Source organism: Seriola lalandi, unplaced genomic scaffold, assembly GCF_002814215.2.
Source record: "Seriola lalandi dorsalis isolate HSWRI2012SDOR001 ecotype SW California unplaced genomic scaffold, Sedor1 jcf7180002054422, whole genome shotgun sequence".
NCBI classification, from domain to species: Eukaryota; Metazoa; Chordata; class Actinopteri; order Carangiformes; family Carangidae; genus Seriola; species Seriola lalandi.
Window position 1 is genome coordinate 551,728 of NW_019524975.1, and position 15,361 is coordinate 567,088.

The following is a 15,361-nucleotide window of genomic DNA, read 5'->3' on the forward strand; positions in this document are numbered from 1 at the left end:
TGTAAAAGAAAAGTTTAACACTGATTGCTATCATCTTTAACCTCGCAGGAGTTGAGCAGCGACCCCCATCTGTTTGTGGATGGCATCAGTGCCCACGACCTGCACCAGGGCCAGCTGGGAAACTGCTGGTTCGTAGCCGCCTGCTCCAGCCTGGCTTCCAGGGAGGCACTGTGGCAGAAGGTGAGAGAAAGACCAAGAGGCTGTATACACGTTATTTCTGCATATTTGCAGTTGTTCAGTTGGTTTGTTAACTTTATCAAACAAATACTCTTTTTACTGTGGACGGCAAAACACACTTAAAGCAATATTTACATCAGCTTCCATCATAAGAGCAGATTACCAACACTCAGAGGATCAGATCATTCTTTTAGTCAGGATTGTCACTACTGAGTTTGAATGAATGTAAATATTTCTCTCTGTGAGTGTGTGTGTGGTAAATGGACTACATCAATATAGCACCTTTGTCCAAAGTGCTGTTCATTTTGATTCTCATTCACCCAGTGACACATGCACACATACACTCACAGACAGATGGCAGCAAGACACCATGCAAGTGTGTGTGTGTGTGTTATTGATGGGTGTGGGCATGTGTGTATGCAAGTATATGGGTGTCAGATTTGTATGACTGGATGTGTGTTTGCTTGAGTGTGTACTGTGGCAATCCAAATGATTTCTGAGTAGATTACTGCTGCTGTCTGAATACACACACACACACACACACACACACACACACACACACATTCGATGAACAACCATGTTATTCAGAGCTGACACAGCTGCATATGTGAATTGCTTCATGCCAGTTGGAACTGAATAATCATATTTGTACACAGTACTGTGTGATGCCATGAATAGTTTTTATTTGACAGTCAACTTCAGTGTCAGTGCGTCAGTGCAGTAATTAGGAATAAAAACGAATTAAATCAATATTTGCAGTGTCCACCCTTTGCGTTTAAAGCAGCATCAGTTCTCCTCTGTACACCTGTCTCTTCATGTGATGTCACATGATGTGGAGATCAGGGCTCTGTGGGGACCAGAGCATCTGTTGCAGGACTCCTTGTTCTTCTGGTCTCGTTAGATAGTTCTTTATGACTCTGGATGAATGTTTGGACTCATTGTCCTGCTGCAGAATGAATCTGGGACCGATCAAATGCCTCCCTGAAGTCTAAAGGCTGCTTATCTTTCAGAGTTTCATCTGGGATTAAACAACAACCTGACAACACACTTCTAATTCAACATGTAAGTGATAGAGGATTTAGCCATGAAGTGCCAGGACAGCATAAAGCCTTTCCAAGTGTCTTTTTATATAACGTAATGGTAGGCTGGCATTAGGGCTGCACAATTTATCGAAATATAATTGAAATCACAATATGGCCAAGTGCAGTATCCAAATCACAGGAGCTTAAATTTCTTTGATTAAGGTAAAATGTGTCACATTGTTGTGCATTGTTAGCACCATTAGCGTTGCGGTGCTACAGAGACGCCCCGGCCTACAATCATATTCTCCAGATATGAAGGAACATGTTTGTTTGGTACAAGACCAACAAATATCACATCATCATCATTTAAAAGATTTTTCAGTGAAAATAAAATGGAAAAAATAATCATTCCAAATGAAATTGCAATATCTGCCAAAATAATGACATAGTCTGCAGTGATCACTTGTGATCAGATCTCACTTTATATACAAATAAACACGTACTGCATGTGTTGTTGTTTTGAACCAGTCTGACAGACGGGTCTGTTGTCGATGTGCCTTGTGTTCACACAGATAAAAGAACATGGACACATGTGGTCCAGACTCCCTCTGAGTGTGGTCTGATCTCAAACGTGTCTCAATGCATCTTGGGTGTGTTCACACCTGAAGTTACAGCTGACCACTGAGACGGATGTTAATACCAGGTCTGAACAGGGCCAGAGTGAATCACAGTGGGTGAACAGGTTATACTGGAGGTTCAGGGCCAGATTAAACGTGATCATCTTATTGACCTTGAGGCCTTCCAGCCAGTTAGCCCAGCATTGTGTGTGTGTGTGTGTGTGTGTGTGTGTGTGTGTGTGTGTGTGTGTGTGTTTGTGTGGGTGTGGTGCATTGTGTGTGTGGGGCATTGTGTGTGTCCTCAGTGTTTTTTCCACTGCTGGTGACCTCATTCCTCCTGTCTGGTCTCAGAGCTCCTCTGCAGCTCTCACTTTTCCATCAGCTGAAGGAAACTGAAGTTAGTTTCAGTGTCGTCGCCTCAGTGGAGCAGCATGTTGTCTTCTAAAACGCTTATTAGGCCTCTGGTGTGATGAAGCTGAACTACACAGGTAGTCTGACAACAATTGTAACAACATTTTGTCACTCCAAAGTGAGCAGACCCGGTAGTAACCATCTTATAAGTCTTAATGATTCACATACAGAACATGTGTTGACAACATGTGGAAAATACACTTTTGTCACAGTGTGTACAGGTGTTTCCCAAAATGATCATTCTTCACATTGTCATTACTTCCGTTCATCAGTAATACTTACGTAAGTTGCTTATTTACTTTTATTTATAATGTTAATAATAGCCCTCTCTGGCTGTTTAATCTTTCTGCTGCTTTTAAAGGCAATGGAAAGTTCTTTCGTTAAAGTTAAGTCGTTGTCACTGAAGTTGGTGTTGACTCTGTTTTCTTGGTGTCTTCCACATGTTTGCATTTGTGTCCAGTTTAAGTAAAAAGGTGCAGTTTTCCCAACAAACTCACTACAAAGTGCTGAAATTAAACTCAGTCCCAGACGATAGCACGGACTTAAAGTATAGGATGTAATAAAACTCAGCGTTTTGTTAGCACGATCTAACCAGTGCCCTCTTCATTTCATATATGGTTCTATATAGCTGATTAGATGTTGGTGTGTCTTACTGCACACATTTGCATATTAATGAGGGGACTCTGATTTCACAGATATTGCTGTAACTCCAATGTTGGCATGAAAAAACATAATAGCAACATCATACTTACACCAGATCTGTTAGCATTCTTGCTGACAAGCTACTAGCACTAGCAAGTGCTCAAATATCCAAAGAAAAAACCAAAATGTAAACTGCAGCTCCAAAGTACAGACTACAGACTGTGCTTGTGCTGGTCAAGCGTTCCTCATTGTCTGTCATCCTCTATTTTTCCCTCCAACTTTTTGTCCCCAGTTTTTCACCTTCTCATGCTCATGGTAACTGAGTAACTGTGTTTACTGAAAATCATTAGATGAGGATGATTTCCCAAAGAATGATTGCAAATACATCCTCTCCTCCTGAGTGCAGTTGTTGAAGAATCTCAATCTTAAGTATCAATCCTGTGAGATTAAATTATTGTTTATTTCCTTTAACTGATGTTTACATGCTGAGTCCTAATGTATGAGTGCATGTGACCTCTTAACAGATCCAGAAATATTGTTTGAAACTGTTTGACGCCTTCGAGGCAGAAGTCTGTGGAAGCAGATCGTATTTCAATTAGTTTTATTGTTTAATTTTTCTATTTATATTTAAGATGCAGTATCTGACCTGCAGTTCTTGCTTGTTTCATCTTTGTTCTTGCACCTAAACACCAAAGCAAATTCCGTGTAGGTTGAAAACCTACTTGGCAATAAACCAGATTCTGATTCTGATTTACTGTTTTGGAGCCAGTTAGTATATTTCCTTGGAGATAATTGTAGGTAAGGCAAATTGTTTTAGTTTAGAAGAGGGTTTTTTTTTTTTTTTGGTATGCATTATATGGTATGCATGGCAACGTATTGACTTTTGTTTGTTTATTGTACAGGAAATCCTCCATCACCCTCCACCCTCAGTAAATGGTTAAATGGCTCTTAGATCCTTGTGTTTTAATGTGCACACGAGTTAAAGAATCTGTAGTTGTATAGTATAAAGTATATCCTTATATTATCTAATCAGGAAATAATAATCCAAATTCATATCACATGTCAGTTGCAGAGTATATAGTCTTTTACAATACTTCTTCACCGGTCATAAAGCCCTATGACTCAAATTTGTGATCGATGTTTATGAATCTGACTTGACCTGACTCCTCTCCTCTTGTTTCCTCCCTTCCTAGCCCTCTCTTTTTTTGTCCCCTCCCTCCTCCCTCCGCTCTTCCTCTGTCCAGTAACAGCAATAACAGTCAGCACCAATGAGAACACACACACAAGCTTTCAGTCGATATTTAATAGATGTCACTCCATTGAGCGGTTTTGTGTCAGGCCGACAGTCATGCGATGTGAATATTTGATATTCCATTCACTGCCAGATGTTTTGCATGTAGCTGTCACTTCCCGTCTGTGAGTGATGAACGAATTCAGAAACATAAAGCAACAACAGCAAAGACACATTATCACAGTGTTCAGTGATCAGTGAAGGCGTGTTGTATTTACAGGAGGAATCTATTCACTCTTAGTTTGTATATGACGAGAGTCTCGTGATTGTTTTGTCTTCAGACGCAGATCATTCATTATAAAAAATCTAAAATTGAAGATGTCGATTATGAATGATCAGCATCAAATCATTATATAATATTGCGTAAAGAAGATTTTTATGAATGCTCACACTTCTGTATGAATTTTGAATATTTCTTATTTTGATGATTTATGTTGATGATACATTGATCTTTAAAGTAGCACCAGGAAACATGCAAGAAAATTAGTTCTGTATTAAGTCTAAATAAAGTGCATTCATACTTGTTTTACCTTTAGTCAAGGTTTTTTAGTTTTGTACTAAATATGTGTTCTTTGTTTTAGTGGAAAATACTTTCTTTACTCTTTAAAACTTGTTTTCGATAAATGTTTATAAAATTTTGACTTGGCTTTTGTTGTTAAAACTTTGTTCTTTGTGCTAAAATGCGTTTTCTTGTTACTGTAGAAAACTCAGAGATGAGAGGGAATGAGTTTTGGAGGGAGAATATTTAAGCTGAGGTCTTGAGGTGTCGGTTATTGAAAAGGAGATATAAGGTTTTTCTGCTCTAGTACCGTGTTTTTTTTAAAGGTCAAAGACTGAACAGTATATTGCAATGCTGTTCCAATAATCTAGCAGGTTTGCACTGGTCATTTCTCTGGTGTGAACTCCACCGAGCAGCTGAGATTTGCCGCCTCTGCCCCCTCCCTGAAAGCAAACAGGAAGTACATGACCTTCCTGACCTTGGCCAGCTCGGCGATCCTTTCGCCGAACTCTTGCATGTCCGCCTCCAGGCATTTGAGTGGCGAATCCTCCGGGTCGTCGACGTTGCGCCAAAATGTTCCGATGGGCTCCAGCAGCTGACGGGTCATCAGGTTGGTGAGATCGGGCGTCCAGTGCTGGGAGATACCAGTGATGGTGACTCGACCGTGGCCGGAGAGGGAGAAGTACCAGCGGGAGAAGTTCAGCTCCTGGGTGTGGAAGTCCAGCCGATACACGGCCTCATGGGGAAGAAGCAGACGCTCACCGTCCTGACGCTTCTGCCCTGACCGCTGCAAAGACGATACACGAAGACGCATCATCTGCAGCGGACATGAAGGAACACAGGAAGAGATGGATGAAAGGGTTGAAGCCTCGTTACACTGTGTGATTTTGTGCCGTCTGAGATGGAGGTCAACAGTCGAGAGAGATAACGTGGTGAAATCAGGCCAAAGCTGTGGTCCTGCATCTCACTGTGAGACGCGTCCACCGGCACTGAGTCCTCCAACCTCAACAACCAGACAGGTTGTTCCTGTCAACCCTCTGATATATTATAATAAACACACAGACTGTAATCAAAGTGGCATACCTACCATTGTCCTCCTGTTGGTTACAATAATAACAACGTAGTTAACTTCGTCAAACGGTCATGGATAACAGAAAGAACATAAACAGCTAGTTTCACATGGGAATCGAACACCGCTCTCCTGTGTCATATTCATCCATCCACCACAGCCTCCTCCTGACGTGGACTGAAAACGTGATTTTAGAAACTCTCTGAGAATTAAACCAAGGCGTCTCTGCAGGTCTTTCCACAGATTTTCAATCGTGTTCAGTTCAGGGACATGACTTTGTCACCCTGACTTTTACAGACTTGTTCTCAGCCTCAACACCACAACATGATGCTACAGTACCATCACCGTGCTGCACCTGCAGACAGGAGCACGCCTCAATCATCTTCTAAGTCACGTCCATTCACTAGAATTTAAAGAAGGTTAAATTTTAGGGACATCATAAAAATGACCAGGTTTTTACATGTGTAACTCACTAGTATTTCTAAAAACATGGTTTACCATTGTGGGGTATTGCGTGTCAATCAAAACAATATTTTATAATAATTCATATTCAGCCTGTACTACAATGTGGAAAAGATGCAGGAGTCTTAACCTTCCAGTGACACTGTAATTAATTGGTCTAACAACAAAACTCAAACATATGTAATTAACAATGATATAAAACAGAGAAAAGTAGAATACAGACACATTTAAGAAGCTGGCACAAGCAATTGTTTCATATTTTCTCTTGAAAAGTGATTTAAATAATTTACTGATTTTCAAAATAGCTGTTGATTAATTTTCTCTCAATGGACTCATCAGTTAATCAGCTAATATTTGCAGTGCTGCTTTGCTCTGAGTCCGTTAAAAAAGAATGGGCTACAATGTTAAACGATACAATTATTTCCTTCCTGATACTGATTCCAATTCCTGAACTTGACAGTCAATCATGAACAAACAAATAAATCTAGTAAATAACACTTCTACACTAATTGTCCTAATACTAGTGTCACCCTTCATAATTCAACCCTTGCATACTGTCCATGTTTCCTTTTTACTGGTGGTACTTTCCCACCAGTAAAATTGCTGACATTTTGCTAACGGCTAACCTTACACTCTTCGCAGCGAAGAAGAATTGTCATAATTGCTAATTATTATATTCTTTATTGCTTGATTTTGGCTATGAATTGATTTATCGCTGGGTCTCTTAAACATCAGAAAACTGCAAAATGGCCATCGCAATATCCAAGAGCACATGGTGACATCATCCAAATCCCCAAACTACTCAATGCAGTATGATCGGATTAGCAGAGAATCGTGTGTTAAACCAGAGGAGTCCAAACTTTTCTTGTCAGGGTCACATGGAGAAAAAAGTCCCAGACCAAGAACCTTTTTAAGAGTTGGTGTTAATTCTTGAGTTTTAACGACTTTGTTCTGTACATTTGAATCTGCTGTAAGATGATTTTATCACTATTAAATTTGCTGTTCCAATCCACTCACCGGTCATGGCTGAAGCACCATTGGATGTAACTCTGTAACTCTCATTGATCACATCTGAAAACCAATCTACACATTGCTGATTCATTTTCTTTTGATTCACTAATTTCGCTAATCAATGAGTCAAATATTTTTGTAGCTCTCAGTCACAAAAGCCCTGGAGCTGCTGACCCACAGTGTGGCGGTCAGACAGTTGGTCTCCTCACCCTGAGTGATCCCAGACAGAAAGAAAACTGTATTTAAGGCGGAGAGCCAGTCGATGTTTTAACTCCTCTGCTCTGATGAGATACCTATAGGTGACTACAAGAGAGACATTCAAAGCACCATGCACAGAAAAATTTAAATATACATGAATAATTTCTGTCGAAAGCTGTCGCTCCTGCAAACTATGCATCTCCAAAAAGTAAACTTTGAAAAGTTGGCCAACAATTAAATACAATAGTTTTTGATACATGCATTTTAATGCAATAGATTTCAAATATGTTGTTCAATCTTAAATCTCAGTATATGAAAGATTATATAATATCTAGGTTTAACATTTCATCAGTTGTCAATACTGCACCAGTTAGGTTTAATCTTTGTTCATCCAGTTACATTTTCTCTCATGTGAAATCAAAAATTGCATCCGCACATCTTGTGATAACAGACTTTGAAGTCACTGTCATGTAGCTGGAGGCGAGAGGTTGTCATGTCAGTGAGAGTCTCACCTCTGTCAGTGCAGTGTCTTCTTTGAATGGCAGCACCATGGTGTTGAAGGGAGCTGTGGCCTTCTCCATGTCTGACCTCAAGCTTTTAATCCTGGGTTATAGAGAGGGCAGGGCTGGTCTGTCTGAATGGATGCTGTGATAGATAGAGCTCTGGTAGACTTTCTTTCAACCCCCTCTCTCTCTCTCACACACACAACCCCCCACCTCCTCTCCCTCTTCCTCTTTTCTAATAGGCTCGTCTGCCTCCTCTGTCTCTGTCTCCCCTCCCCTTCTCAACTCTTTCCATCACAGCGTAGCAGCGTCTCTCTTTTGCCCACAGGGTAGTTGGGTTAGGACACATTGATTGGCATGCCACATAAAATGGGGGGTGGGGGTGGGGGTGGGGTGGCATTGGGAGATGAGATCAATGTGAAAACAGTATCAGTCAGAGGAATTAGTCTTTTTGTGTATTCAGCTTGTTTCAATCCTTTAAATCCTGAGACCTGACATTTCTGAACCACACACAAACACATATATGTCATTTCTTAATTAGTTAATGTTTATAATGTGAAACTTAACATGAGCATTTGCATTCTCATGGAGGAATTCTTCACATCACTGAAACCACCAGCAGTGTTTGTCTGAATGATAATCTGAGGTGTAAACAAAACAAAAACCTGCTTTATCTCTGGTTTAATAATATCACTCTAAAACTATAGAAAGGTTTGAAATGTCTGATTATCAACTGAAAACAGTTTTTTTTCAAGGCGTTAAGCAGGTGGGTGATGTGTGAGGGTGCTAAGCAACAGACGGAGCTGATGACGTACGAGAGGAACTCTGGGAGTTTCCTGAGGGCTTCTGGGATGTCGACTGGTCTTGGCTCAATGGATCAGTTATTTATTTATATCATTCACCTCAGTAAGGCTTGGTGTGTGTGTGTGTGTGTGTGTGTGTGTGTGTGTGTGTGTGTGTGTGTGTGTGTGTGTGTGTGTGTGTGTGTGTGTGTGTGTGTGTGTGTGTGTGTGTGTCTGTGTCTGTACGTCAGTACTAATGTGTTGTCAGTGGGGATCTTGTGGCAGGATATAGGTGGATATCTTTCCCTTGTTAAAAACTTAGTAAATCCTCAGTCTCTCGTGTTAATTATAGAAGCTGAAGGTTAATTAAGGGGAAAACCTGATGTTTTTCAACTCTTTAGGCACCAACACATGGAAGCTGTATTATTCTGAGTTTATCTTATAGAGTATGTGAAGAAAGACTTGATATTGTCAGGAGTGATCATTGCTTTTGGGGAATTTAAGTCTGTAAACATTCCAGCCCTTGAGGCTAACGTTAGCTAGCATACTGCTGTTGACAGATGTTAAAGTGACAGTTAAAAACTCACCTCCACTTCTTATGTAGAAGAGACGACCTGTGTTGACCATGTGTCCCCACCCACCATCTCATCCAGAGTATTTCCTTTTTTAAATATCATGGTTATTGTCAACACTGGTAAACCGCTAAGTGGGACCCAGGGGTCCAACATGAGGAGGGCCCTCAAGAGCCTGGAATTCAAATCAGTTTTGATGTTTTACGTTATTTGAATTATTTCTGTTAACAGACTAATGTATCTAAAACAATATGACAGTATTCTTGTGAGTTGCAGCAGACTGGACCAGCACATGTTAAAAACTAATATAATAATATACTATAACTAATAATCATTTCTCAGTGTAGGGGCCAAAGTTGGATGATTTGGTTATTTGTTCAAGTGTGACTGTTGGATTAACACACGGAGGCTGCACATGTGCAGGGCCCAACAGTTTGTGCCACTGTCCCGCTGTTCAGTTTACAAATCATTATTCAAATCTCACTTTATGTTTGAGATAAAACCTGAGCTTTGATGAGATGATGACCAGTCTCACGTGTTTTCGTTTTTCCCAGGTGATTCCTGACTGGAAGGACCAGGAGTGGGATAAAGAAAAACCGGAGTCATACGCCGGGATCTTCCACTTCCAGTTCTGGCGGTTTGGTGAGTGGGTGGACGTGGTGATCGATGACCGGCTGCCCACGGTGAACGGAGAGCTGGTGTACTGCCACTCCAATGACAGCAACGAGTTCTGGAGCGCACTGGTGGAGAAGGCCTACGCCAAGTAAGCACTTCCACTAAGTATGTGTGTGTGTGTGTGTGTGTGTGTGTGTGTGTGTGTGTGTGTGTGTGTGTGTGTGTGTGTATGTGTGAATGAATAATAATGTAACAGACCTACATGTTCATGTTATAACCATCAGTCTTAGTGTCTGTCAGTGTGGCATAGTGAACAACTCGGCATACTACAATACCCATGAGCCTTGGCAAACATTGCTATAGAAAAGAGGCCAGTCTGAGGTGCAATGTACAGATAATTTAACTGCAAGAGCCTCGTGAAAGTGAGTCACCTAACATTGTGTGTGTGACAAATGAATGGGACTTTTGTTCAGATGATCTCCTCCCACTTTGCAACTCTATAACTGAAAGCTTGTTTTACAAACTGGAGGCATGGAGCATGATAGACATGAATGAGAACACATTCAAGTTGCATTGTGGGAAATGTAGGATTCCATATTGTTTTAGACTGAACTCTATTAGGGACAAAAATCCAAGAAGATTTTGCTTCTAATGTGCGTTTGTTAATGCCTTTATTAGATAGCAGCGGTGGAGACAGACAGGAATCACTTTTTTAAGGGTGCAGGGCGACGCAGCAAACATGCTTGTTAATTTACTTTTTGTATTAACCCTTCAGTGTTGGTTCAGAAGAGCGGAATGGTTCAGGAAGAAATATTGCTAATGTTGCAGTTGCTATTTAAAACTGCTCTGATAAATATACTTATAAGAACAATAGATCAAAAAGCTAATGTAGAAGTGTCTCTCAGCTTATTGTGTTTTTGGAAACTTTAGTGTGTCGGTTCACTGTCGCCACCCTCATCGGGTCTGTTTCTGGCAGCAGCAGGTAACTAAGTTCACATGCACATTCCTATCCTTCATCCAGGTTTGATATTATTTGAGATGTGAACTTTACATGGGACATGAGTAATCTGGTCATTTATCTCCCTGTGAACATGATCACAACAGTCGGCAGGAGCAGACGACAGCAGATTCTTGTTATACACGTAGGATGAAAGTGAAACTCCCAGAAAGCAACTAATAAGAATCAACATCAAATTTAAAGGAATTATGAAACATTCCTTTAATATCCTGCAATTGTGTTAATTTGATCAAACGTAGCATTTAATTTAATGAGCATTTAAATAGTTTGATTTCAAATTGGCATCAGATAACTAGGCACCTACATATGAGAAAATAAATCCCTGGTAATTCCTGTTAAACACAATACATTAAACTGTAAATGAGCATTAAAAAGCATTAATTGTAGTATGTCATATGAATATCTGTGCGTTAATGTAGCCCTGTTTTCAATTATTTCAATATTTCATGGAGTAAAAATGATGTTGAGTCAGCATTTGGATCAAGAGGCTGTTTATTATTCTTGTTTGTGCATCTTTACTGTTATTTTCTTGAGGGTAGAGATGCAGGAAAGAATCAGCCTGAATAAAAATGCATTACATTGTTGAGACACAACAAATCTGTACAACATCAGTATGTAAACATCAACGATTGCCTCTGTGTGTTTTGTAGGATGTGTGGATGCTACGAGGCGCTGGATGGGGGCAACACGGCCGACGCCCTCGTGGATTTCACCGGGGGCGTGTCGGAGCCAATGGACTTGGAGGAGAACGGCTTCAAAGACGATGAAGAGAAACGCAACGAGCTGTTTGAGAGAGTACTGAAAGTGCACAACAGAGGAGGCCTCATCAGCTGCTCCATCCGGGTGAGGAGAGGTCAAACACCAAACAACACACGCCTGCTGAATTCATTTAGGAACGACTGATGATCTCCAGACCGACTGAAACAAAGCTGCTGTGTCGTTTCCAGGCAACCAGTGCAGCTGACATGGAGGCCAGGCTGGACTGCGGCCTGGTGAAGGGTCATGCCTACGCGGTGACGGACGTCCGCAGGGTGAGGCTGGGCCACGGCCTGTTGGCCTACTTCAGGTCCGACAAACTCACCATGATACGCATGAGGAACCCCTGGGGTCAGAGAGAGTGGAACGGGCCCTGGAGCGACAGGTGAGGAAGAGCAGGTGTGGAGTGAAGGGGAAAAAAGACTATTACATGTAAAGGTGCAGTATCCTACTTGACTAAGCAAAATGTGAAATATCCCCTGATATTACAGTATAAATGAATTTATTAGACTGTTGATACTGATGCATCAGTGTGTAGTCCAGTGTCAGGCCCCTCCACAGCATCACATGATATAAATCAGAGGCGTCATGAGATGATTGGTGGAGAATAAAAGAAGAAAAAACTAAATTCTGTAGTAATTCTTGTAGTTCCAGGTTATTGGACTACAAAAGTTCTACCCAGAAATACACTTACGTTAGTTAACAGTTCTCTTCAGTTTAGTCATGTTTGTTTTCTACTGATTTGTGTCTGTTTGAAAATCTTCATGACGGAGTGTCTTCACTGATGGATGTACAGGTGACATGTTTGTGGCTGTTTGCAGCTCTGAGGAGTGGCAGAAGGTCAGTGAGAGGGAGAGGGAGAGGCTGGGTGTCACCGTGCAGGATGACGGAGAGTTCTGGTGAGTTTCAGAGCAGCGCTGCCCTCTGTTGGCAGAGACGAGGTACCTGCATGTTGCGCTCAGTGATTTTGGCTGTGGTCGAAAAGTTAAAAAAAAATGTCCTCTCTAAACCTTTTCCTTGACCTTGATGGGAAACACACTTCAGATTAACACAGTGACAAACTCAGATCACCCCTCCTCAGACAGGATGTTTTCAGTTGATACATAGAGCTCGTTTAACCACCAGTTACTCACAGGATGTACCCTCACAACAAAATAGATATTGTTGAAAATAAAAACAACACAAATAGGATTGAAATGACATAATACCATGAAAGGAGCATGCAAATAGAGAGCTATTAAAATACTAATTAAATAAAAATAAGGAATTAAGAGACTTTAGTTTACAGCATTTTTACAAACATTTTTTTTGAGTAGAGAAAATTCATTTTTCAGTGCATTCACAATGGGCGGGGGTTTAATGAAACGACATTAATGTATATAATATTTTGTTATGATGATGATGATATATATGCTTGTTCCTCATGATGAGTAACTGTATTTGACAGAGAAGAACTCTGTATTTATGGATGTGGAGCGCAGCAACAATAAAAGGATTTCTATATGTTTTTGATTGAGTCACAAACAGAAAATCGTTGTTTCTCTGTTGTTTCTACGTTTAAGTGTGTCTGCTGGGGTGAAACTACAACGGTGAGTCACTTTAAGTGTTGCTGCAGCAAGGAATTGTGGGACAGCATTATATCCTTTCCTTTTGTAAAGGAAGCTCCAGTGTTTCCTCTGCTAAAGGAGGTAAGATAGGAAGATAGGAAGATAGGAAACACCTTAAAAGCCTTTTCGACCACAGCCCTCGTCCTTGAAGTCATTATATTTTAATGTAATGATTATTATATAATTTAAACTTCTTTCTGTTTTCTTTGTCCTTATTCTTTCTTTCTCTTGTCATAGACATCTCTGGTCATTAAAACAGTAAAATTACTGTCATCATAAATAAAGCAGAATTTCTACTCATCCATGCTTCTGTCTCTCCTTTCCTGCAGGATGACATTTGATGATTTTATCACTAACTTCACAGACCTCATCCTGTGTCGTCTCATCAATACATCCTACCTGAGTCTCCATAAGACCTGGGAGGAAGCTGTGATGCGCGGCTCCTGGCGTCGCCATGACGACCCACTTCTCAACCGAGCCGGGGGCTGCACCAACAACAAGCAGTCCTTCCTCCAGAACCCACAGGTTTTATTCATAGACAAAAGTTTGCACTTTGTGATAGTGTCAGCTCTGTTGTGCAAGAAAGAACGTGCTGTAGTAATATGTGTGTGTTTCTCTTCTCTGTGTTGTAGTACGTGTTCGATGTGAAGAAGCCGGAGGACGAGATCTTGATCTGTCTGCAGCAGAAAGACCGCAGAGCCAGACTGAGAGAGGGGCGAGGAGAAAACCTGGCTATTGGCTTCGACATCCACAGAGTCAGCTGAGAGTGTGTGTGTGTGTGTGTGTGTGTGTGTGTGTGTGTGTGTGTGTGCGTGTGTGTGCGTGTGTGTGTGTGTGTGCGCGCGTGCGTGCGTGCGTGTCTGTGTGTGTGTGTATACCTATACTGAATATTGCATGTTTTGTAATCCAGTGCAAAGTGTCGTCGTGTTGTTTTTAAAACAAAAAAGGAGCTATCAAAAGTTCACATGCAAATAACAGACTGAAACTACTCTATGCTTAATTATGCAGCTTCAGCTAATGTTATGATTATGATTATGATTGTTGTTATTATCATCAAACAGAAAACAGAAGTGTGCTGTCCTCTGCTTTCTGTCCTGCAGGGAAAAAGTTTATTCTGCAGCTTGATGAACACAGTGAAAACTGCTGCTGTGTCTCTGTGTTCAGGTGGAGTTGAACAGGACGTACCGTATGCATGTCACCCAGCAGAAGGTTGGTGGGAGCATCTACATCAACTCAAGGTCTGTGTTCCTACGCATCGAGCTGCCAGAGGGCCGCTACGTCATCATACCCACGACCTTTGACCCCGGCCTGGAGGGAGACTTCCTGCTCCGCATATTCTCTGACGTGTCGTCAGACTGCAAGTAGGAACACACTTTTTTTCCCCCCGTGTTTATTGTTGAGCAGCATTTTTGGAGATTGAAATGATAAAGTAATATTTTTATCAATGATAATTAAAAAGTGAGCAGGTTAGGACTGAAAACCCAGAGTTAAACCTTAAGTAACCTCGATTGGTCAGTGTGGACATTGTGTAGGAGTACAAGTACTTAGGGGTGTACTTGGACAAGAGACTAGACTGGGCTAAAAACACTGACGCCCTCTACATCTGCCGGACGATGCTGAGGATGTTTTATGAGTCTGTGGTGGCCAGCGCCATCTGCTATGCTGCTGTGTTCTGGGGCAGCAGACTGAGGGTGAAGGACGCCAACAGACTTAATAAATCCACAAGGCCAGCCATGTTGTGGGAGGGGAGCTGGAGTCTCTGACAGCAGTGTCAGAGAGGAGAATGTTGCCCAAGATAAGGACAATACTAGACAACTCTTCACACCCTCTCCACCATGTGCTGGTCAGCCACAGGAGCAAGTTCAGCCAGAGACTCATTCCCCCACATTGCACCACAGAGCGCCACAGGAAATCATTCCTGCCCGTGGCCATCAGTCTGTTCAACTCTTCCCTCTGAGACTCGATCAGTCAATTGATTGATCCCTGGACAGTTCAGACAAATTCACTGTTTACGGTGACTGGCATGTAAATATTAACTAATTATATAATGTTTATTACTGACAGGGTATATTTTTTATATTTGAATATGGGGGGTTATATTTAGATATT

The 15,361-nt window shown here is 41.3% G+C and overlaps 2 protein-coding genes across 2 annotated transcripts in view; one reads left to right on the forward strand and one right to left on the reverse strand.

Annotated features, from left to right (window-relative positions):
• LOC111657970 (calpain-5-like) overlaps positions 1 to 15,361 on the forward strand; it is a 29,657-nt gene that overhangs the window by 12,746 nt on the left and 1,550 nt on the right. Inside the window, exons 3-10 of the mRNA XM_087175156.1 lie at positions 49 to 180; positions 9,811 to 10,019; positions 11,540 to 11,732; positions 11,837 to 12,030; positions 12,467 to 12,544; positions 13,582 to 13,777; positions 13,885 to 14,007; positions 14,417 to 14,613. Coding sequence (XP_087031282.1) covers positions 49 to 180; positions 9,811 to 10,019; positions 11,540 to 11,732; positions 11,837 to 12,030; positions 12,467 to 12,544; positions 13,582 to 13,777; positions 13,885 to 14,007; positions 14,417 to 14,613 — 1,322 coding nt within the window. The remainder of the gene's footprint in view (positions 1 to 48; positions 181 to 9,810; positions 10,020 to 11,539; positions 11,733 to 11,836; positions 12,031 to 12,466; positions 12,545 to 13,581; positions 13,778 to 13,884; positions 14,008 to 14,416; positions 14,614 to 15,361) is intronic.
• On the reverse strand, positions 4,766 to 8,027 carry LOC111657971 (olfactory marker protein-like). Its single transcript, XM_023410335.2, has 2 exons — positions 7,912 to 8,027; positions 4,766 to 5,476 (listed from the first exon to the last, which is right to left on the reverse strand). Exons 1-2 carry the CDS (start codon positions 7,978 to 7,980, stop codon positions 5,045 to 5,047), a joined length of 501 nt encoding a protein of 166 aa, XP_023266103.1. The 5' UTR covers positions 7,981 to 8,027; the 3' UTR covers positions 4,766 to 5,044.